The 23,780-nt window shown below is 38.0% G+C and overlaps 1 protein-coding gene across 1 annotated transcript in view; it reads left to right on the forward strand.

Annotated features, from left to right (window-relative positions):
- Positions 1-23,780, forward strand: part of ZSWIM6 (zinc finger SWIM-type containing 6) — a 198,115-nt gene that overhangs the window by 169,419 nt on the left and 4,916 nt on the right. The window contains exons 5-12 of the mRNA XM_043591029.1: positions 1,886-2,065; positions 7,190-7,366; positions 7,642-7,788; positions 12,116-12,262; positions 13,829-14,089; positions 18,129-18,264; positions 21,410-21,567; positions 22,179-22,342. Of these exons, the coding sequence (XP_043446964.1) occupies positions 1,886-2,065; positions 7,190-7,366; positions 7,642-7,788; positions 12,116-12,262; positions 13,829-14,089; positions 18,129-18,264; positions 21,410-21,567; positions 22,179-22,342 (1,370 nt within the window). The remainder of the gene's footprint in view (positions 1-1,885; positions 2,066-7,189; positions 7,367-7,641; positions 7,789-12,115; positions 12,263-13,828; positions 14,090-18,128; positions 18,265-21,409; positions 21,568-22,178; positions 22,343-23,780) is intronic.

Consider the following 23,780-nt stretch of genomic DNA (forward strand, 5'->3'; position numbering starts at 1 on the left):
CTGACTGATTTATTTCACTTAGCATTTATATTCTCCATCTCCATATATGTTGCTGCAAATGGCAAGATTTCATTGTTTTTTTATGGGTGAATAATATTCCTCGTGTGTGTGTGTGTGTGTGTGTGTGTGTGTGTGTGTGTGTACACATCACATCTTTATCCATTTATCTGTTGATGCACATTTGGGAATCTTGTTAATTTTATATGTGAAAGAATGTAAAACATCTCTTTTGGACAAACAAAACACAGTGGTTATTTCTACTTTTATTTACTTGGCTAACACAGTTGATTAAAATACACATAGATACACGTACCTTTCTTTTTTTTTTTAATGTTTATTTTTTAGAGAGAGAGAGAGAGAGAGAGAGAGAGACAACATCAGCAGGGGAGGGGCAGAGAGAGAGGGAGACCCAGAATCCGAAGTAGGCTCCAGGCTCTGAGCTGTCAGCACAGAGCCTGAGCAGGGCTCAAACCCATGGACCAGACTGCGAGATCATGACCTGATCTGAAGTCGGATGCTCAACCGACTGAGCCACCCAGGTGCCCCACACATGTACCTTTAAAAGAAAAAGTATTGTGAATGAGTTTGAAGTACTAGAATCTGTCTTGTTTTGAAATCAGTAAAGTAAAACTTGTAGTTTTAGAACTTCTGAAGTATTTGTTTGAATTAGCTACCTAATTAGCTATTCAAGTTATGAGTTATGCATTCTAAACTCATTATGGCAGGGTGCCTGGGTGGCTCAATAGGTTAAGCATCTGACTCTTGATTTTGGCTCACAGTTTGTTAGATTGAGCCCTGCATCAGGCTCTATGCTAAGAGCATAGAGCTCTTAGCATAGAGCCTGCTTGGGATTCTCTCTCTCCCTCTCTCTCTGTGCCTCTCCTGTTCATGTGTGCTCTCTCTCAAAAATAAATAAACTTAAATCATTTGAAAAAATAAATTCATTATGGTTTTTCCTTTGAAAAACAAGTGAAATTTTGATTAATGTTTAATGATTTCATTCACATGAAGACATAAATTTAGTGATTTCATTTATAATAAGATTAGTTTTTGAAGCGCCTGGGGGGCTCAGTCGGTTAAGCCTCTGACTTTGACTCAGGTCATGACCTCACGGCTTGTGGGTTCAAGCCCTGCGTGCGTCTAGCTCTGTGCTGATGGCTCAGAGCCTGGAGCCTGCTTCTGATTCTGTGTGTCTCTCTCTCTGCCCCTCCCCTGCTCACACTCTGTGTCGCTCTCAAAAATAAGCAAACATTAAAAAATATATATAATAAGATTAATTTCTGGTGAAATCATTTAGGGGGAAGTATGTTTAAATGAATTTTATTTTTAAAACATCTGTTGAAATATACATACGCATATCAATTGATATGCATTCTAATTTAAAAACATCATAAAGTTTGGAAAGCTTGTAAAACTAGGAAATTATTTATTTGTGTCCATTATAGTACCTTTATGATTTTATTGTAAAAAGGTAAATTTAGAAGTAAATTTAATTTTTGCATGGAAAAAGCATTTAGAGTGCTTTGTTACAGCATCCATATATAAAATCTGTTTGTAGACTAAAGTGGTAAGTTGGACTTTACTTCTTTTTTGTCTTTTTTGTCCAAAATGTGACACAAATAGGAAGGTGATACAGTTAGCATTTGAAATATCTTTCATCTTTATATGTAACCATGTTTGGATCTTTGGTTCAAATTTGGGCTCTGTTGTCCTTCTTTCCATTAAACCTTATATGAGATTTGTAGCTTAGATTAAGGAGAGAATGGAGTTATACAAATGGCAGACCTAGGTCCATTCTGAAAGGGTTTAAAATGTATCATTAGGTTTTAGAATTGGAAATTCTTATGATATTTGAAATTTACTTCCCTCTCTCCCTTTAAATTAGGTGCTCTGTGGATGTGTATAGTTTTAAACCCCCACTGCAAGTTGGAACAGAAAGCCAGTTGGCTAAAACAGCTGAAAAAGTGGAACAGTGTTGATGTCTGTCCATGGGAAGATGGAAATCATGGCAGTGAATTACCCAACTTAACCAATGCTTTGCCTCAGGGTGCAAATGCTAACCAAGGTGAGTCCACAGTAATGTTTTGCTCACTTTATATTTGCTTAATTGTGCATATATGTTTACAACAGTAATACAGTATACGTGGGAAAATTATTTTGCCCTCTAAGAATTCACAATTCAGAGACTTAGTGTTTTGACTGTGATTGTATGTATTTTAATTTTTACCTGATATCTTTGTGTATGCTTTTTCATATTATCAGAATACAAATGAATATTGTACTTTCATGTATTAGAATGTGTTAAAATTCCCTATTAATTATTTAGTTTGAAATAATGTAAAAAATCATGGAATAAGGAAGTAATATATTACCTTGTAAAACAAAATATTGAGAGGCTTGAGAAACTATTTTTATCTCTTTTGGTGCAACCCACTTCATATTTGGGTTGCTGTGTAATTTAATCAGTTAAAATTTGTTAATTTTAAACATAAACATTTATGTGACTGGGTTGGAGGGGCATGGGATGCTGTTGGCATTTAGAGTAGGAAAATTCTTTATTATAATGCATTGTGTAGCATACCTGTTCCCACGTACTGTAAGCTGATAGTGCCTTCCAGTCTTTGGAACAACTAAGAGATGCTTCCATACATTTCCAGATGTCCTCTTAAGGACCTGTGTCTTTCATTTCTATGCTCTTTTTTTCAGCTTCTCCCTTTCTATTGGATCTACCCATTTAGCTCAAGTTCCTCTCATTTTCAAAAAACAAAAACAAAAAACAACTCTTTCCTTGGCCCCATTTTCTCTTCCAGCTACTACACAATTTTCTCCTCTCTTTCAGAACCACGTCCTTACAGAAGTTAAGTCTTAACAAATAAAAATTTCATTCACTTATTCCTGTAACTATTTTTGTGTGATTTTTGTGTCCCTGCTGCCTCTTTTGGCGGGGGAGATGTCTGGGGGATTTGACAGACTATGACCAATGTAAAGTGGGAGTTAAATGACAATGGAAGGATCCAGAATCCAGATTGTCTTTCTGTATGTTCTGGCCCCATATGGAGTTGGTACTACTGAAAGAGCCGGCCATTGTGTCAAGTGTGAATGTTACTATAGTGTTTTCAGTATCTACAGAGAAAGAAAATAAGGTCTTTTACTCCATAGGGACTTGTCTTACCAAAAAGTTTTAAGTTTTAAGGTGTACTTGGCTGGCTCAGTTGGTAGAGCATGTGACTCTTGATCTCAGGGTTGTAAGTTTGAGCCCCATGCTGGTTGTGGAGATTGCTTTAAAATAAAATCTTTTGAAAAAAGAAGTTTTAGGACTTGAAAGAGATGCTTGTCTGCCTCAGCTTTGTCTAGAAATATTTATTTGCTTTGGCAATTCAGTATTTGAAATCTGTCATATTTTATTGCCCATGATTATGTTAATTCATAACTTCAGAGAAAATAAGTACATCCCAGTTTCTTTTCTAGAAGCATAGTATTTTCAGGTTTGCAATTTAGTTTTATTTTCTTCCATCTCTAGGAAACGGTATATATATATCTATATAGGTAAATTACTTTAATCTCCTTTTACTTAACTGTTTGTTTCTCTGTGTTTCACTTCCCACCTGCTTTTTGGGACTGCCATCCTAACATTTTACAGTTTACATTTTACTTTACATTTGGTTACTTTCCCTTTTATTAAACATAAATATTCCATAGGCTTTAGAAAGCCTTTAAGAAGTGATCCAGCCTCCAGGGGCGCCTGGGTGGCGCAGTCGGTTAAGCGTCCGACTTCATCCAGGTCACGATCTCACAGTCCGTGAGTTCGAGCCCCGCGTCAGGCTCTGGGCTGATGGCTCAGAGCCTGGAGCCTGTTTCTGATTCTGTGTCTCCCTCTCTCTCTGCCCCTCCCCCGTTCATGCTCTGTCTCTCTCTGTCCCAAAAATAAATAAACGTTGAAAAAAAAAAAAAAAAGAAGTGGTCCAGCCTCCAGATGAAACCGCTCATTTCCTTTATGGTTTGGTCCTGGGATATGAAGTTAGAATCTAGTTTCTAAGGGTAATATTTCTTGGGCCTAAAGGTAAAGGCACCATAGTTTCTGTTTTTAGCAGAATATCCACATCCTGCAAGAGGCTGTCAGAAGAGACATCTCTACAGAGGGACTCTGATGTTCAGCCTGCAGTAGTGCTGGGAGTGCTGAGCAGGCTTGGTTGGGGAGAGCCAGCAGAGCCCAGCCGCCATGCCTCTGCAGCTGGGTGGAGTGTGTGCATGACTCAGACCATGAGCAGAATTGAATGTGCTGGCAGATTGGAGTGAATGTGAAGGGTGAATCAGGCCTTGTCTTCGCTAAGATTATTTGTTAGACTTAATTAACAACAACAGTATTAAAATCCCCACTCTTTGAAAGAGTATTTTTTTTTTAATATACCAGAATTGTGGCCAGTTTTTTTATTTTAATTTTTGGATAAATGAGCTAATGGTTTCCTCTTTTACTTTTCTGAATTTCCCAAGTTTTCTTTAATCGGCGTGTATTGATATTACATATCCTTTATTAACAACTTTTTACAAATTTGTGTATTTATCATTTTGAAAATTTGACGAATGTAATCTGTTTGTTTTTCCCATCTTGTTGCAAAAATAAGAAAAACTACATGGGGCACCTGGGTGGCTTAGTCAGTTGGGCGCCCGACTTCGGCTCAGGTCATGATCTCACAGTTGGTGGGTTCAAGCCCCGCGTCGGGCTCTGTGCTGACAGCTCAGAGCCTGGAGCCTGCTTCAGATTCCGTGTCTTCTGGTCTCTCTGCCCCTCCCATGCTCATGCTCTGTCTTGCTCTGTCTCTCAATAATAAATAACGTTAAAAAAAATTTTTTTAATAAAAACAGAACTACAGATATTACAATAAAAATTGACCATAATTTTGATATTAATGAAACTAACTTTTTATATTTGTAGCCATTGTCTTTGTACATAATCTTTATTTTATTTCCCAGGTTGTTACAGACAATGTTATATCTTACATTTTCATTTAGTTATTTTTTCATTAGTATTTAGCCTTTTATGTTAGAATTGGTTTTATTAGTCTTTTATAGCTAACCACCGTTGGAAGTGTGGTCCATTCCTGTACCTTTTGCTTTGCTCATACGATCACAAACATGTGAAAAGTTAAGATTTTTGCTTTATTTATTTTTTATCTTATTTATTGTAAATGTTCCTCTTTGAGAGAGTGAGTGGGGGAGGGTCAAAGAGATGGGGGGAACAGAGGATCCTCCAAAGCAGGCTCTGCACTAACAGTTTGATACGGGGCTCAAACTCAAGAATTGTGAGGCCATGACCTGAGCCGAAGTCTGAGGCTTAAATGACTGAGCCACCCAAACCCCCTGAGATTTCTGCTTTTTTTAAAAAATGGAATCATACTCTACAACTTACTTTTCTTAAGTGATACCACAGTGAGCCAAATTGATAAGTAGAACTCTTAATTCTTTTAATATATGCTTTGTACTAAATTGCTTTTTTAAAGGCTTGATTTAGTTTTCAATTCTCTTTCTGTGATTTGAGCTAAATAAATGTAATGACAGAGCCACTTAAAATGTGTAAAATTTGGACTTTGGAATATTTACCCAGTTGACACTGGGTGAGAGGTCATGGAACCAGTTTTTTGTTGGGTAGGGATATCTTTACTCTGCTCAACACAAAGCCCCAGTAGGTTCAAAGGGCCTTAAATGTAGGGCCCACTCTTCCTCTTTGCAAGGTGTTCATCTGCCCACTGGGCAGGGCCATGACAGATACGTCACTATTTATGCCTCGCGTGTTCAGTCATCATACATTTTGATATGTCTCCCATTTAAATACAGATATCTAAGTTGACCTGAAACCAAGCTGAAGGTTTGGTAAAACTGAAGGTCTCTCTTGTGAAGACCTCACTGAAGCCTGTCACAACAGCTGAAATAGCTGAGTTTGGAGTGTGGATATTTATGTTTTGATCTTGATGGCCATTGCCTGGCTGTGTGACCTTGGCAAGTCACTTTAATCTCTCAGTTTTCAGTTCCATCAGCAGAATAGGGGAGTTGCACCAGATGAGTTTTCAGAGTGCTTCTCAATTGGGTTGTGTTTTGGTTTTTATGATTCCCTTTATATCTTTGCGGAGCCAAAGCTCCAGTTTGCTTCTCATTTAGTTAAGCTTCAGTACAGTGAGGGGTGATACTTGAGCTAAGTAAAATCTATATAAGAATAGTTTGTTTTCCTGATTATCGGTTGAGGCTTGCTAAGGTTTGTGCCACAGTTGAAGGTAAGTCTGGAGTGGGGACCCGAGGTGTGGGATTGCAGTTGCAGAATTGGAACCATGTCATCCAGAGGGACTGAATAATCCCAGGATTTAGGATGAGAATATTCTTTATTCCCCAAACATTTCTTTTCTCCGTCAGGTCCTGAAACTTGAACCCTCTTCGGAGTGTATGCTTCTGCTCTTTTGTGATGCCCCGGCATACACTATGCTGGGGACATCACACCAGTCATGGAACCTGCACAGGAGTCAGGAGGCAGCCTGTAGGGGCAAGGTAAGTGCGCTGGTTTGTTTTGTAGCTATGTTGTGTGGCTTTGTGAAATGTTAACTATATGCATTTATGCCCTTTGGGATATAAAGTGGCATTTCAGCATTATATCCCAAGAAGCATAATAGTTTTAATTGTGCAAAACCGCACAATATAGTTAAAAAATACAACCAAAAGCACAACCCTTATGCATATCTTTTAAAGGCTGATTGCATCTTCCTGAAAGGTTCCATGGCTGGTGTCGCATCTCTTGCATAGTGTTTGTGAGAGCTGTTGATCCCATCAGGGCAGCCCACCACAGCACCTCAGAAGTGGGGAGCAGTGAGTTTTCATGTGACTTTTGTGCCGAGTGCCTCCTTTGAGTGTATTTGGCATGGAAACTAGACTTGACCCTTCTTTTTGCAGGATGCCTTTAACCTTAGCTTTGATGGCTGCAGAGTGTTTGTGTTTGATAAAACAAGTGAGTGGATGGTGGCTCTTTGGGCTGACTTGCCTCCTAGTACTTAGGACACGAGAGTATTCACCCTTCATCTTTCTGCTTAGGGGGTGCAGGACAGTGTGTGTGGGTGTGTTCATGAACATCTGGCCACAGAATGGTATGACTGATTTATTCACATGTGAATAATAGCTGACACGGCTTTCTGAATTGTGGACAAAACAGATTCATCGAACAGGCCACATCGGACAGTGTTCACCCGAGCCATCGAGGCATGCGATCTCCACTGGCAGGATAGCCACTTGCAGCACATTATCAGCAGTGACCTATACACCAACTACTGTTACCATGACGACACTGAAAACTCCCTCTTTGACTCCCGAGGGTGGCCCCTCTGGCATGGTAAGTGGCCAAACCGGAAAGACATTTCCATGACTTACTTCTTTGTTTCGTTTCTATAGCATTATTGGAGTGGGAGGTGGAGAGTTGAGGGATTCAATGGGAGAGGGATGAATGCTTGGCAGGAGGAGCTGAGTTTTGCATTCAAATCCAAGTTCAGAAATGGCTTCTTAGGTCTTTTTAATAGTATTTTGGGGAAAAACATCATTCTATTTACATGCTATTTTTGTACATATATCTGACGATGACAACTTTGTCCCCTTAACTTTCTGTTTTAGAACATGTTCCTACAGCTTGTGCAAGAGTGGACGCATTACGTTCTCATGGGTACCCCAGAGAAGCCCTGAGACTAGCAATAGCTATTGTTAACACGTTAAGAAGACAGCAACAGAAACAGTTGGAAATGTTCCGGACTCAGAAAAAAGGTGAATGTGAAGGAGTTTGTTTCCAATGGAATGGGATTCTTGGTGATGACATCACTGGATTTTGTCGTCTTTTGGGGAGAGATGGCTTTTGAAATTAGGAGATGGCTTTACTCACCACTCATTTGGAATATGTAATAGCTGATCTGTGAGAAATTTGAGGCACGTTTTGTCTTGGTTAAATGTTGTAAGAAGTAGGATTTTTAAAAACATTTCTTAGGTTAGTTAATTTTTTTAAGGGGATAATTTTGTTGTTGTTCAAGTAGTTATTTAGTGTGTCTGAATTATCAAAAATGCCAGTGAGCCAATAGCTTATTTTGTGAAAGTGCATTCTAATTCTAACAGTAAGGGGTCTGGGGGCACACTGTCCATGTTTGAATCCTAGCATTGGGTCCCAGCTTGGAGACCTTAGGCAGTAGATTCTTCATCTGTGGATGGAGCTTAGTAGAGGATCTATTTATTAGAGTTGTTGAGAAAATTAAATAAGTTAATTGCTACAAAGCTCTTAAAACAGAGCCTGGCATAATATGTAAGTACTTTAAAACTTCTTAGCTGTAACAGTTTGTGTGTCGGGACATGGTATTTGTTTAAAGTGATCAGATTTGATTTTTCAAATTCTGTAAATAACATCTGATGAGCTGCCAACTGACAGGACACATTTAACTTCTCTTTATCTTAATTTACTATTAATCTTTTAAATAAGTACTGCTGAGTAACAGTAATTTCAGAGTTATACTCAGAAGGCCCTGATCAGAAAAAGAAATACATATGCTTTTTCTGATTAATTAATGCACTTCTTGTTCCTTCCATAGGTTATAAATTTTTTTATGTTGCTTTGATTAGGTTTGTTTTTTCACTGTGGAGTTTTATTTCTTATTCAGACAAATACTTTTAGTTGCTAGGGGTTTTTTTTGAGTTATGTTTTGTTTTTAATCCTTCTATGATTATACACACACCAAGGATACAGCTAAAATTTATCACAAGTTGCTGTAATAGGCTGAAAGTTGGAATGAGTGTTTGTTGTAACTTTTAACACCCTCTATATCAGAATTATTATAGATGTTAATTAACATTATTATTTATATGATGAAAGAAAATTTCAGAGTTAAAATTGTAACCAAAGAAAGGGGAGCTCAAATGAAATTGGAAGGTAATATCCCTGGCTGTCATTATTTTGTTCATTTCTTCATGTTCTTCATAACATCACTGGTTACCAGATGTGTTTACAAAACATACTATTTAGATTTTTTAAAAATTTTTCTGAAATCCCTCTTCCCCTAAACACAATCTATAGCCAAAAGTAGCCACAGTCTATAGCTACTTCTGAAAAGTATAAAGGATAATAATAATTCAAGCTAAGAGAAGTGAGGCACTTTTTGTACTGTAGAAATAAAGCTAGGTCATGATGATTATCAGATTAAAAAAATCATAAACTTTTCTTAGAAATGTTGTTTTTAGGGCCACATGGATGGCTCAGTTGGTTAAGCGTTCAACTCTTGATTTCATTTTAGGTCATGATCTGTTCAGTTCAGGTCATGATCTCCACATCGGGTTCTGTGCTGACAGCATGGAGCCTGCCTAGGAATCAATCAATCTCTTTCTCTCTCTCTCTCTCTCTCTCTCTCTCTCTCTCTCTCTCTCTCTCTCAATAAACCATCTTAAAAAAATGTTTTAAACAATATCTGGGGCATCTTGATGGCTTAGTCGGTTGAGCATCCATCTCTTGATTTTGGCTCAGGACATGATCCCAGGTCGTTGTGGGATCCAGCCCTGCACCGGACTCCATGCTGAGCATGGAGCCTGCTTAGGATTCTCTCTCTTTCTCTCTCTGCTCCTCTCCCCCACTCATATACTCTCTTTCTCTCTAAAAATAAAAAATAAGTAAAGATTTTTAAAATGTTGCATTATCTAAGAAACAGAAAGTGTAAAAAATGTTAGTTTGTATAGGTAAATTAGAATATGTGTTAAGTTAGACTCCTTTAATTTGTCTTTGAGACCATTCTTAGACCCATTTCTCTTTTATCTTGTGAGCAATGATAACTTATTTCAGACTATTCTTAATTATTACTGTGATTACATTTCTATACCTATATCTTTTCTACTTTTTTATTGGTTCATATTAAAAGAATAGGTTTTCCACAGCTGTTACAATTCCAAACTGCCATGACAGCTATTTGTTATGTGATCAAGATTAGTATATGTATATACACCTTGTACATTTTCAATACTGTTTGGCATAATATGTCAGCTTTTTGTTGTTAATTGAGGTATAATTCACATATAACAAATTAGTTCAGGTGTACAACATAATGATTAGATGTTTATGTATTTTGAAATGATCACATTTCATTTCATTTGTATTTATTTTTGAAGGAGAGAAATATAGTGTGAGTGGGTAAGGGGCAGAGAGAGAGGGAGACACGAATCCAAAGTAGGCTCCAGGCTCTGAGCTATCAGCACAGAGCCTGACTTAGGGCTCGAACTAACGAGCCATGAGATCATGACCTGAGCTGAAGTTGGATGCTTAACCGACTGAGCCACTCACGCACCCTGACAAACTTTTTTAATGATGAGAACTTTTAAGATTTACTTTCAAATATGCAGTACAGTATTATTAATACATTTTTAAGTGTTTATTTATTTATTTTTGAGAGAAAATGAGCAGGGGAAGGGCAGAGAAAGATGGAGATAGAGGTTCCCAAGCAGGTTCAGCACTGTCAGCGCAGAGCCTCACTCAGGGCTAGAACTCAGGAACCCTGAAATCAAGAGTCGGAGGCTTAACTGACTGGGCCACCCAGGTGCCCCTGCAGTACAGTATTATTAACTGTAGTTGTCCTGCTGCACATTATATCACTATGACTTGTTCATTTTATGAATGGAAATTTGCACCTTTTGGCCCCATTCACCCATTTCACCCACACCCACCCCTGCCTCTAGCAACTACCAGTCTTTTCTCTGTATCTAGAAGCTTGGGGTTGTTTTTAGATTCCATTTATAAGTGAGATCATACAGTATTTGTCTTTCTCTGTCTGACTTACTTCACTTTGCTTCTTGATTTTGAAAAAAAAAAGTGACACTCCTTTTTTTGTTTATTTCTCTCTTTTCTCTTTTTTCATTAATGTTTGTGTGGAAAGAAATAAGAGGAGATACTTTATAAAATTTTATGTCGTTTCCATCACTTGATAATAGATTTATTTGTGTAAGTACCACACCTTTCACCATATATCACCCCCCCCATAAAACATATATATTTTGTTGTTCCAAGAGTAAACTCCTCTTTCTTTTTTCATACTGATTATGTATATGAAAGACAGTGACAGAAACTAAAGGGAAAGACCCATCCAAGGAATATAAGACTCAACTTCTATAAATTTTCATATATTGTGCCAAGCCATGATTTATTTTTTATGTACTGATAGTTGATGGTCTAAAACCAGAAGACTTCTAAAGGACTGTTGGATCCATGAAATGGTTCTTCAGTTATTTACAAAAAGTCAGCTTTTTTCTTGGATATTTTATCTTGTGTATAGATTTCATTATATTTTCCTCTAAGAAGGAGCTACTCTTATTTATTACTTTAGTAAACACTTGGATGTAAAATATTGCATATTTTACAACAAAGAACATATCTTAGAATATTTACAGCTTTTTTCTCAGGACTGTAATTTAACATAAGAACTTGAAAGTGCTACCATTCTGTTGAGAAAATGCAAAGGATATGTTTCATCCAAATTATGTTATCTTCTGCTGTAGTTCCCCTTTGTGGCAAAGATCCTCTCTTTAATGGCTTACAGATTCATGATCATGAGGACTTTCATAGGTGCTAGGGTAGTAATTAAATGATACCCATAGAGAAGTCCCAAGTCAGACCCAGGTTACCACTGCCATCTAGTCTCCCATGTAGGTGACCCAGTGAACATTGACTTTGATGTATCTTCTTAATATAGCTATCCAGTATAATTCCAGGGAGACTTCTTAGTCTTCTCTAATGCCACTCTTGGGGAAGTAAGGGGAGTTGTTCCTCACTTCTCGGTAAAAATTTGGAACTCATTTTTCCTCATATAACATAATTTAATAGTATAAGTGGTAATGTTAACCCAGTACCTTGGACACACAGGCCTGTCCTTGAAAGTTGGCACCATTTATATGGATTTACAGATAAACTTTGAGAACACCAAATTGTTCACATGTTGGGTATTATGTGTACGATCGTTTTTTTAATTAAAGAAGAATTGCCAGTGGAATTCAGGACTAATTTGTTAGGATGCCACTATTAAAAGCATCTCTTCCTCTACTTGTCTCCATCCCTCAATTTTCTTTTCTTATACAGAGCTACCCCATAAAAGCCTCACCTTGATAACCAATCTGGAGGGCTGGGTTGGACACCCCCTGGACCCTGTGGGCACTCTTTTCAGCAGCCTTATGGAAGCTTGCCGAATTGATGATGAAAGCTTCTCTGGGTTCTCCGATTTTACAGGTAACACTGTTGGCATTGTCTCCTGTGCTTTTTTTCCCCTAAACCTTGAGTGGCATTGTCAGTGTTTCTTGTCACAGTTGGTTTTGTGAATCTGTACTGTTAGTAGTACTTTTGGTTAACAAGGGAGCAAGGAAATGGGCATTCCCATGGTTTTATGGAAAACTTAACACGCTGAGAAAAATCTTCGAATCCACAGTTGGGCTCATGTGTTAAAGAACCTTAGAAATACGTATTTTCTTCTAGCTAGTGATTCTGCATCTGAGAATTTATCTGCATTTATGACTGTTTTCCAGCGTTAAGATTTAAGATAAAGATGTATATCCTAGCATTGGGAACTAGAAATTTGGTTACTTTTTAAATTTGTTTTTGCCTTAGAAGTTACTTGTGACTTAAATGGGTTGTAGTCTACTTTAAGAGGATTATCTAATGTCACTAAAAGTGTTTTACATCACACATTATTTTATTTTATTAAGTTCATTTATTTATTTTGAGACAGAGGGCAAGTGGGGGAGGGGCGCAGAGAGAGAGAGAGAGAGGGAGACAGACAGACAGAGGATACCAAGTGGGCTCTGTGCTGACAGCAAGAGAGCCCACGCGGGGCTTGAACTCTCAGACCATAAGATCATGACATGAGCCGAAGTCAGACACTTACCCAACTGAGCCACCCAGGCTCCCCTACATCACACATTCCTTTAAAGCATGTTTTGAGATTTCTCTCTGGCCTCTTGAAACTTAAGAATCAGCGTTAAAATAACTGCCTGTGGGCTGTGGACAGAGGTGTGGCAGGGAGGGAGTACTGTCCCTTTTCTGCTCTCATGAATGGGTGAACACAGAGGATTAATAATGTTGTCCCTCCACAATTTCCCCTGTGGTGTTTGCCTTCATGGATTATGGGTGCCCCAGACTCTGTCAGGACGGTGAAAGCTATGACTCTGAATTCATTTTCCTTGGGAGTCTGATGGTTGAAGTTGGTTAAAATTTCTCATAGAAGTGCTTCAGCAGAGATAAGAGAATGCTCAAAGAATCGTTCCTCTTGATAACTGATATGACTCTTTGATAGCAGAAAGGACCTTGAAATTGGTTAGTATTTTGTGTTCTCTAATTTCTTCATTAAATTCCAATATTGTGATAACACTTTGGAAACAACTTCTTTTTTAATGCCGGGCTTTAAAGAGTTGGTAACTATGGCAGTCATTATATAAGTTTACTCTTGTTTAAGTAAAGTTTTTTTTTTGTTTTTTTGTTTTTGTTTTTTTGGGTTTTTTTTACTCGTTAGTATTCTTAAGATCTCTTCTTAGATTTGTAGGGTTTTTTGGTGATTCATTTTCAGTGGGAGGAAAATATTTGTAATATTCTGTCCCTTAAAACATACATATCTAGTCATTCATGGTCATTTTTTAAAAGATCTAGAAAACTACGCACTTTAACGTAAGAAACATATTTTCTATTTTTCTTGGAATAAAGTCAACGATTCATTTAATGGTCCTGGGTAAAATAAATATTTATACCTATCGGTACCTGCAAAAGTAGTATCTGAACTCTGCTTTCTTTTGTGACATTTTACAGAGAATACGGGACAGTGCAAGTCTCTGGAATACCAGCATCTCCCTGCACACAAATTCTTAGAAGAGGGGGAATCCTATTTAACACTAGCTGTGGAAGTCGCCCTGATAGGGCTGGGACAGCAGCGTATCATGCCTGACGGGCTGTACACACAAGAGAAGGTTTGCCGGAATGAGGAGCAGCTCATTTCCAAGCTTCAGGAAATTGAATTGGATGACACACTGGTGAAAATTTTTCGCAAGCAAGCAGTCTTCCTATTAGAAGGTAGTGTGATAAAGAAGTTTTCCGCTTGTTCTGCCAATTTTATTGAGGCACTAAGCTTTCTTATGTTGGGAATACTGTTTTTATGCATTCAGTATGGTAGTTATTCTGATTGGTATGGCCACTGAATGTCACAGGAATGTTTACTATCCAAAAAATAGTATCACTTAATCAAAAAGTACTGATGTTCACTTGTGTGTCATTTGATATAAGTGGTGATGTGAGATAGCCTGTTAGAAATGAGCTCCTTTTAATGCCACAAACCTTGAAAAGGACTGTCACTGTTTAGTCTGTGTTGTTACTGAGGTAAATGTTAAGTTTGATAATTTGCGAGTTCTTGCTGGTAGCCATGTACCTATTTACTTGATCACTTAAATAATGAAATGGAAATTCATCGGCATTCCTCTGAATTATTATTTTGGCTTTTACATGACATCTGGGTTTTGAGTATGTCGTTTTGCATGTGTTAGCAAAGGACTTGGAGGCTCCAGGAATGAATTACCACTCGCTAATTCTTTCAGAGAATTCATTAAGTGTAGATTCACCAGGTTCAAAGTTTCATGGACTCTCTAAGACAGTCTTAATTCTCTTCTTTTTATAAGGTCAAGAGCTGAATGGCCTAAGAAATTTTGGCTGGCATTATTTTTAAAAAGTTTTTTTTGTTTGTTTTGTTTTTTTTCTGGAAAAGAGTAAGTGTAATTTGTATACTAGCCTAATCTTTTATGCAAATTTCGGTGATGCCTACTGGGTAAAGTTGCTTCTTTATCTTAAGTACATGGGTATTATTATTGTGGGATTGTCTGTGATTGATAGATGAGTAAAGTGTGGTGTTCTCATCATATATTTAGAACTCTTGCATACAGGGAAAGGATTTAGAGAAAATAACATTTCACTGCTTTTTATTTGTCCAAAGCTAAAGATCTCTTTGAAAGAAAAACCTTTATCAAATATATTACAGTATCATACATTTGTGTGTTTTATAAGTGTATTTTAAAGGGAAAATGTTCTTAATAACAAGAGTAATTTTGGTAAAATTCTTGATAGTAATTTTTTGAAGCACTCTCCTTAACTTTTTTTTCTTCTAAAGATTAAAAAAAGCCTATCTTGGCAAATTTCGGGTGATCTTCATTCTTTTATTACTGTTTTGTTTTAGTTCCCTCCTGTTTAATTCCTTTTGATACAAGCAGTACCATTAGCCACAAACTTTTATGTTGTCATTGGCTCTTAGTAACTGAGTTTTGATTTCCATTATACTGAAGGACAGGAAGAGAATGTGTGCTTTTTATAGAGTTGATAGTGTCTTATACCTGTTTATCATTTGCCTTTTTAAATGTCTCCATGTTCATTACTCATGAATATTTTAAAACTTTTCTTAGCTTTTGATTAGCGCATCCCTCCCTGTTAAACATTTTTTTTTTTAATTTTTTTTTTCAACGTTTATTTATTTTTGGGACAGAGAGAGACAGAGCATGAACGGGGGAGGGGCAGAGAGAGAGGGAGACACAGAATCGGAAACAGGCTCCAGGCTCTAAGCCACCAGCCCAGAGCCCGACGCGGGGCTCGAACTCCCGGACCGCGAGATCGTGACCTGGCTGAAGTCGGACGCTTAACTGACTGCGCCACCCAGGCGCCCCCTACATTTTTTTTTAAGAACTGTGCCTGCTAAGGAATGCTGTTGATTCATCACAGCTTCCTTTACTTTCCTGATCCTGCTAGGACTGTAAAGAATGGGTAGTGCAGGACGGGAAGCAGTCTAAGGGGAAGCCAAGGGACCATTTCTGTAAACTCCTGAAAATAAGCACTCCATGACTAAGTTGACTGCACTGGGGCATCAGTTCTTCTTACAGTTACTTTGTAAATTTCAGGAGCATAGTAGTTAGCAGACACTAACTATTCCGAAGTAAAAGATGCTAACTTTTTCTGAAAAAGAAACAGTAGTAACCCTGTATTGTTGCTGTGTGTTGATCGCTTTTGACCACAATGCAATATTGGCACATTGGGCCAATTGACGTAATGGTAAAGTACTTCTGGGAGTTCAGGGATTACACTGATTATTCATCTACAAACAATTTTGAATAATTGGCTGAATGTTTTTCTTGTTGGGAGGTATCATAACAAGAAGTGTTGATTATGCATCCTGGCCTGTTTTGCATAGCACAAAAAGGTAACTTGATGATTTAAGGGAAACATTGAAAGGAAATGGAGGAGAAATGAAGAAAATAGATAGTCTACAAGTTTGCTATAACTAGGCCTTAAGTAGAGTTAGTGTCTTAGTCTTCCCAGGCTGCCATAGCAAAATACTGCAGAGTGGGTGGCTTAAGCAATAGAAATTTCACACAATTCTGGAGGCTGGGAAGTCCAGGGCCAAAGTGCTCGATAATTAAATTTCTGGTGAGCCCTCTCTTCCTGTCTTGTATATGTCTGTCTTCTTGTGCTCTCACAAGCAGAAGGGGAGAAAGAGAAAGAGAAAGAGAACTCTTTGATATCTGTTCTTATAAGGACACTAATCCTATTGGATCAGGGCCATACCCTATGAACCCATTTAACCTTCATTACCTCTGTAAAGGCCTTATGTCCAAGTATAGTTCACCTTGGGAGTTGGGGCTTCTGCATATGAATTGGGGTGGGGAATATAAATTTTCAGTCCATAATAATAATTTAAATAGTTTGGCCTCATTATTTAAACTAAAGGCAGAACTATAATGCTATATTAACTTTTGCAGAATATTTTTAAATGTCTTAAACGTAAAAGAAAGGTCATGGATTTGGTAAAATTAGAACTCTAGGGTGGATTTTAGTTTGCCTAGGTAAAAAAACAAATTTTTATGAGAATACGATTTTCAAAGTCCTTAAATAATGAACAGTTCAAAAATACTAACCAAAAAATACAGAAATGTTAAAATAATCTCTATTAAAATTATCTATAATGTATCATGCTCCTACTCAGTGCCCAATTCCAACTCTTCACACCATTTCTTCTGAACTGACATTTCTTGCATTCTAAACTCTTTGCCAGACTGATTTTTTCTCATGGAAAACAAATGTATTATGTCCTTTGAGCAGTAGTGTCATGGTTCATAATTCTAGAAATCATTAAACAAATGTTACCCAAAGGTGACATGGAAACTAATTTATTAAACACTTTACAGTAACTAAACCTCAAAGTACCTAAGTGGAAAGTAGTTGAACTAACCACTGTGGTTTCCTTTCAAAATTTATTTTAAAATTTGGTATTGCCTTTCTTAGGGCAGCGTTCAGAGAGCTCACAAGGGAAGTTAGTTCTGTCACCATGCCTGTCATAACCTACTAAGAAATGAGGTTTGACAGCTTAAATGTAATTTTACTTTTGAAATTGGTCTTTTGGAGCCCTCAAAGTAGTAGATTTCCAGTTACTTTAATTTTTTTTTTCTTTTGCCTGTGGTGAGTATCAAATGGATTACTAACTATTCTTTTATTATTAATCACTTTCCGAGAATTAATACCTATTTCTGCTTATTAGAAGCAACTGTGTTTAAAGTCTTTGCATTGGGATTTGTGGTTTAAGAGTCCTCCCTTGAGGCGAAGCACTCTTTTCTGGAAACCTGACTTGTCCGTGCCCACAAGACCGATGGGGTCCGGGGGCAGGTTCCACAGTTAAGCTGCACAGTCGTCTGTGCGTTTGCAAATCTGGATGCTCAGATGTCACACAGTGAGAAAGGATGTCTCTTGAATTCAGTGAGATTTTATGCTTCAGGGGGTTTCTTTCTCTGAAGCAGTTATGGTATGAAAAAGCTCTGCCCCTTAGTTCTGTGATTCTCATTTTCGCTATGGTACAGTTAGTTGGGGACTGTTCCTGAAGTGATTGGATACTGGATACTACACCCTGTGGAATCATTTTTGACTAAGAATTGTATTTCTTTCTACTATGTCACTTTGGTTACATTCTTAACTAGAATAGCTTGTATATGTCATAACGTTACATAAAAATTTTTAAAAATATACTTTACAAGAAGTCTTAGTTCCTTTTTTAGGAATGTAAAATGTGTATGCTCTCTTCCCACAGCCGGACCATATAGTGGTTTAGGCGAAATAATCCATCGGGAGAGCGTTCCAATGCACACATTTGCCAAGTATCTCTTCACCTCTCTCCTACCTCATGATGCTGAATTGGCATACAAAATTGCACTGAGAGCAATGCGGTACGTATTCACAGCCCAGTCGGGCAGAGGCAATCCAAATTCCCCACTGGGAAAAAAATGGCTGTTAACTGACTTCTCATTCATTCATATCTCTTGTAGGCAGCAGCAAAGCTAAAGAAACTATTTATGCTTCTTGGATTGTTGTAGTGGTGGTTTGTTTGTTGGTTTGTTTGGCTTCTTATTTTACAGTAAAGGAAGAATTGTCTCCTAGACTGCTGTCATACTTGTGCTCATGGTGGCTTTTTCTTACTTTTCTTGAAGCTAGAATTTGGGAATTAAAGAACAATTTTAGGCCAAGTTTAATCACAAGGGAGCAACAGTTGAAACCTTCCTAATTAGTTAATTGTTTTGAAAATATTAGATTTTGAAACAGTGGTAAATAATAAGTTTACTTGACTGAATGTAATAACTGAGGGAGCCCTTCACACCTGCTGCATCAATAGTGCAGGAAGGCCGTAGTATCGCTGAAACCCCTTTGTGCTCACCTGGAGCTTAAGGGAGGATGAGGCCTGGTGACTAGGGTTGAAGGCAGCACTATTAGGCATTTTCCAGGACCTGCTCTCCTCAGTCTGACTATTTCCATCTCCTCCCCAGCCCTCCCTTTCATGAATGATAATTAGATTATGTTGTTCTCTGCCACTGACCTTCCTATTTTCACTTTTCCTTTTTATTTATTCTTAAAAATTTTTTTAGAGAGAGTGCACAAGAGGGGTAACGGGGGTGGAGGGGCAAAGGGAGAGAGAGAGAATCCCAAGCAGACTCCACACTCAGCACGGAGCCCAGCACAGGGCTGGATTCCACGACCCTGGAATCATGAACCGAGCCAAAATCAAGAGTCGGATGCTCGACTGGCTGAGTCGCTCAGGTGCCCCTTCACTTTACTTTTTAAAGTCTGTTCATCAAATATTTTTTACCATGAATTTGTCTAGGTGAGTATTTTTTAATGAATTCAAGATTATATTTTTTAATCTTAACTGTTGCCTATTAAACGTTAAGGACCTGAAAGGCAGATCTCCTTTTCTTAAAATATGAGATTTTTCCTTTTTTAAATAATTAAAACATTCCTGTCTTAAAGTGCAGATTAGACTTAGTTATAGTCACCAAAGAAAGACAGACCATGTACACACACGCCTAAGAGTTTGAGGTGCTGGGGAGTAGTTTGGTCCCGTAGAATCTTTTCATCAAAGTTTCTGTGTCCGGAAACATTGTAGTGGATTCAAAAGAAATTCTTGCCTGTGTGAGGGCAGCTTACATCTTTCAGGAGGCCTCTTTTTTTATGCAGTGAGTGTGCGTGTGTGTGTGTGTGTGTACCTACCTGTGTGCCCATGTGTATTGAGTCTGACGTCTTTTAACTTGGTATTCTTTCCTTGGCGCCATGAAATCTGTTTAACCTGTCAGAGAAACCTTGTTGAGTTTTCTCTTATCTAATTTTTAAAATGTCCCCAGATCAATTAATAACTAACATAAGCAGAAATCCCCCCACCAAATTACTTTATACCCCTTGGTCTATTTTAGGGCACAGTTTTGTAAGTTTTTATTCCCATTTTTGGAAGCTGAAATAGAAGTTGTCAGACGAAGACAGATGCTTAGCTCTATGCTTCCATAAATCTTAAGAATTTTGCTCCTGTTTGAAATGGAAGAATGCTAATGTTATATGATTGCTAGGACCACTGTAAAGTTGAGGGGTAAAATAAAAGGTTTCTCTGTGATTCTAGCTTATGGGAAGGTATCTGTCAGGTAGAAAGGCTTGCTTTGTAACACTCAGAAACTCACTGATGTTTGTCCTTGGTTGCTGCCAAGGCAGTTTGTTTATGGGGGATATTAGTAGGGCCCTGGGGGATTGTTTTCCAACCTTTTCTTCTACTTGCCACTAGTCCTGCTAAAAGACTGCTGTGGAAGGGAGGTAGTGTGACCTACTAGATAGAGCCCCTCAGGCAGCCAGGGCAACAGGAAAGAAAAGAGACCTGTAGCTTACTTGCTTCTTCGTCCTTGTGGAAGTGAGAGAAGGGTGGGAGAGCGGGAAAAGGGTGTTTTTAGCACTCATTTTCTCATCCTTTTAGCATATTGACCAGTTTCCTCTACAGCCAACTCTGGAAAGATCTGCCTGTGAACACAGGGGCATTCTAGGTTTTTTGAAAAGTTAAATAGCAACTCCACCAAAATTCTTCTTACTTAATAGCTTACCTTGTCACTCTTTAATGCTCACATCTCTTTGTCCCTAGATAAAAGGAAATGAAAGTGAGGCATTTAGCTTAGCAGAGCAGTAACTGCTCTTGGGTGAGGCCCCAAGGCCAGCCTCACACCCTTTGGTCTTCAGCTTTTATTCCATAGTCCCTAACACTGGTATACCTGAATTAAGGTCAGCGTTTTGATGATTGTAAAGGAATAATTGCAGTTGTAGCTACTCTGCTTATCTCTTTGGTACTTCTATCTGGAAGAGATTGCTAAGCACGTGCTTTGTTTTCCAATAATTGTTCTTTATTTGTCAACATATTCTCAGTCAAACATAGATTGATTGAAATAGAGATCTCACTGAATTTATGCAAGACTGTCAAAGGACAAATACTTGGATCATTTGCATTCATCATCTCTGATAGGATTGATAGAACATATTCTAACTACAAATTCCTGAAGTAATAAGGAACTAATTCTGCAGGAAGCATGAGTTTATTTTTTGTCTAACTTCCCCTCTTATGTTGTGTTTTAATGAGTTAGCTTATCCATTTCAGCTACCCACTGATCCCTGACCGTTGCAAGCTCAGTCTTAAATGTTCACCTGACTATCAGTTTCTGTTGATTTTTATTTTTTTAATGAGTGATAAGATTCAAAAATTTTAAAGTAGGTAAACATCGAGCCTTGTGTTTCAGATCTCTTCATTGCTATATATCTTAATTTCCTTGAATAATTGCAATTTTTTGAATGATGCTAAGGAAAAGAAATCTCTTAAGTTTGGGTAATGAGCAATTAACAAGGTGACTTTGGCATCCAGATAGCAGAGTGTAGCTGTACCAGCTCTTCTTGCACCAAGGACCTGAGCAGTTTCTCCCAGCATCTACCCATTCATCTGCTTTCTGACCAGACCCTGTGGCCAAGGTGATGGACCAGGAATAACTGGGAGCCAACTGCCTTGTCTTCTCATTACAGGTTACTAGTATTGGAATCTACTGCTCCAACTGGAGACCTCACCCGCCCACACCATATTGCGTCAGTTGTTCCCAACCGATATCCTCGTTGGTTCACTCTAAGCCACATAGAATCCCAGCAGTGTGAGCTGGCATCCACCATGCTAACTGCAGCCAAAGGTATTGGATTGTCCTGAGACTTCATGATTAAATAGTTTGCCTTTTTTTATTTAAACGGTCATGTTTTCCATCCAGTTCTCAGTAGTGATGCTAATATCTGGTTGTAAGGACATTAGCTTATAAGGTAAAACAAGTGCTACTCACTTGAACCTGACGTTTTCCTCTTTTAATTGCATCATTAAACTCGGTGCTGACAGAGTTTAGGTTTAGTGTCATGCCATGTAAATGTGGTTCAGGTTCAGAAGCAGATTAAAATATTAGGTGACGTATTTTTTTTTCTCCCTGAAATATTCACCAAAAATATGTAAGTAGGAACTAAGGAGGGTTTTTTACTATCTCATGTTCATTCCGGTTAATTTTGTGCCTTTGTTACCGAGGATGTGTCTCCGTGTATCTTTGTGAAGCGGAGATTCATAGGCATGTAACTCTGGAACACTTAGTTGTAGTGACATCTGTGCCATATGTGAACATTTCAGGTAAATTAACTTGCGCTTTATGTTTTGTTTTGTTTCCTTTTTTCCCTCCCTCTTGTGTGTGTGTGTATATGTATGTGGTTGTATGATTTGTTTGTTTTGTTTTGCTGTGGTTTGGTTTTCCCATGTTCGTTGCAGGCGACGTTCGGAGGCTGGAAACAGTATTAGAATCCATCCAGAAAAACATTCACTCCTCATCCCACATCTTCAAGCTTGCCCAAGATGCATTTAAAATAGCAACTCTCATGGACAGTTTGCCAGACATCACTCTTTTGAAAGTGTCTCTGGAGCTGGGCCTGCAGGTACATGACTGGTGGTCTTTCCTGGGGCACCACGAACTGCTAAATAAAGGCATCATCTTAGGGTTGTTTCTGTTTGGATATTTTAGTGCAGGCAAATGACTCTTCAATGCTCAAAATGGTTAGACTTTAGAAGAGCACTGTATTTCAGAGCTATGCTCATTGCCAGCTGAACCAGACTGCTGACTGAGGTGCAGGGACTGTACTTTAAGAAACCCTGTATGTGTCCTTCAATAACAAAGGTCATTTTCTGAATTATGGCCTTAACACCGCTGTTTGTCCTTTAATGAATAGAAGAGATTGTTGCTAGTAAGAGACTTAAATAGAACTATCATGTATAATAAAGAATCAGTTGTGGGGTTAAATTTTTAGAGGAAGTATGAATTTTTATTGATGTTTGCATTTTCATTATAGATGGGCAGTTCTAGCTCCTTTTTATAACCTTGAGAAAATTAGGTAAAGGAGGAATGATTGGGCCAGGGTCCAGTTCCAGTATTCTGGCAGGCTTTCTTAGTCATACAAATGGATGTTTGCTTCCTTATAGTTTCTAAAAAAAATTCCTATATAAACCAGGAACTGAAAAGTTTAAACTTTGATCTGTCTCAGGAAATCTCTCCATTAAAATATATACCATATATACCATTAAAAGCATTGAAAGAAATAATTACATAATTACCTTAAGTATGGGGAATAGAATGTCCTGATCAGATGATTAATGTAGATTTTTAGTTACGGAGTCTCCTCATGATGGTTAATAAAGTTTAAAGACTTAGATTACAGGAAAATGTACTCACCCTATATAGTAGTGTCCAAGTAGAGGGTAGAGAGGATTGCTGCTATACAATGACATTTTAGAAGTTTCTTTTTAAAAATAAATTTGTGCTCTGTGGCTTATTTTTGTTATCATTTGCCTCTTTAAGGAATGATGCAGAAAGTACCATTAACACAAGCTTTCTGGTTATTTGGAATTCTGGCAGGTTTTTTTGGATAAATCTGGCAGATCACTTAGAACTTAATCCCTGCCTTATTCTTTCTAGGACCCAAGAAGAAGTCCCACAATGCCTTTCTAAGGCTTTAGGCATGTCATTCCCCAGATGTTCTAAATCTTAAAGGGTGGGGGAAGTAGGAAGAGGTGGATCAACTTATTTTAGGATCTTATTAGAAAGTAAAAAACAAAATCAGATGACTAATGATGCCAAAAAATGATTTCTTTCCGTAGACCTAGGCATATCTTCTTGATCACCAGAAAAAAGAACAACCAGATTTTGAAGGAGTAACTAAAATGATTATTTTAAAATACCTGTTTGTCCACTGAGAGGTCCTAGTCAGAATTAGTTCATGAAGAGCCTCAGAAATCTAGAATCAGAGAATATGTTAAAGCTGTGGAGGAGGTGAGGGCATGGACTGTGCTTAATCCTGCAGTCCAGCGCTCTGGTTTTGC

This window comes from Prionailurus bengalensis, chromosome A1 (assembly GCF_016509475.1).
Source record: "Prionailurus bengalensis isolate Pbe53 chromosome A1, Fcat_Pben_1.1_paternal_pri, whole genome shotgun sequence".
In the NCBI taxonomy this organism is placed as follows: Eukaryota; Metazoa; Chordata; class Mammalia; order Carnivora; family Felidae; genus Prionailurus; species Prionailurus bengalensis.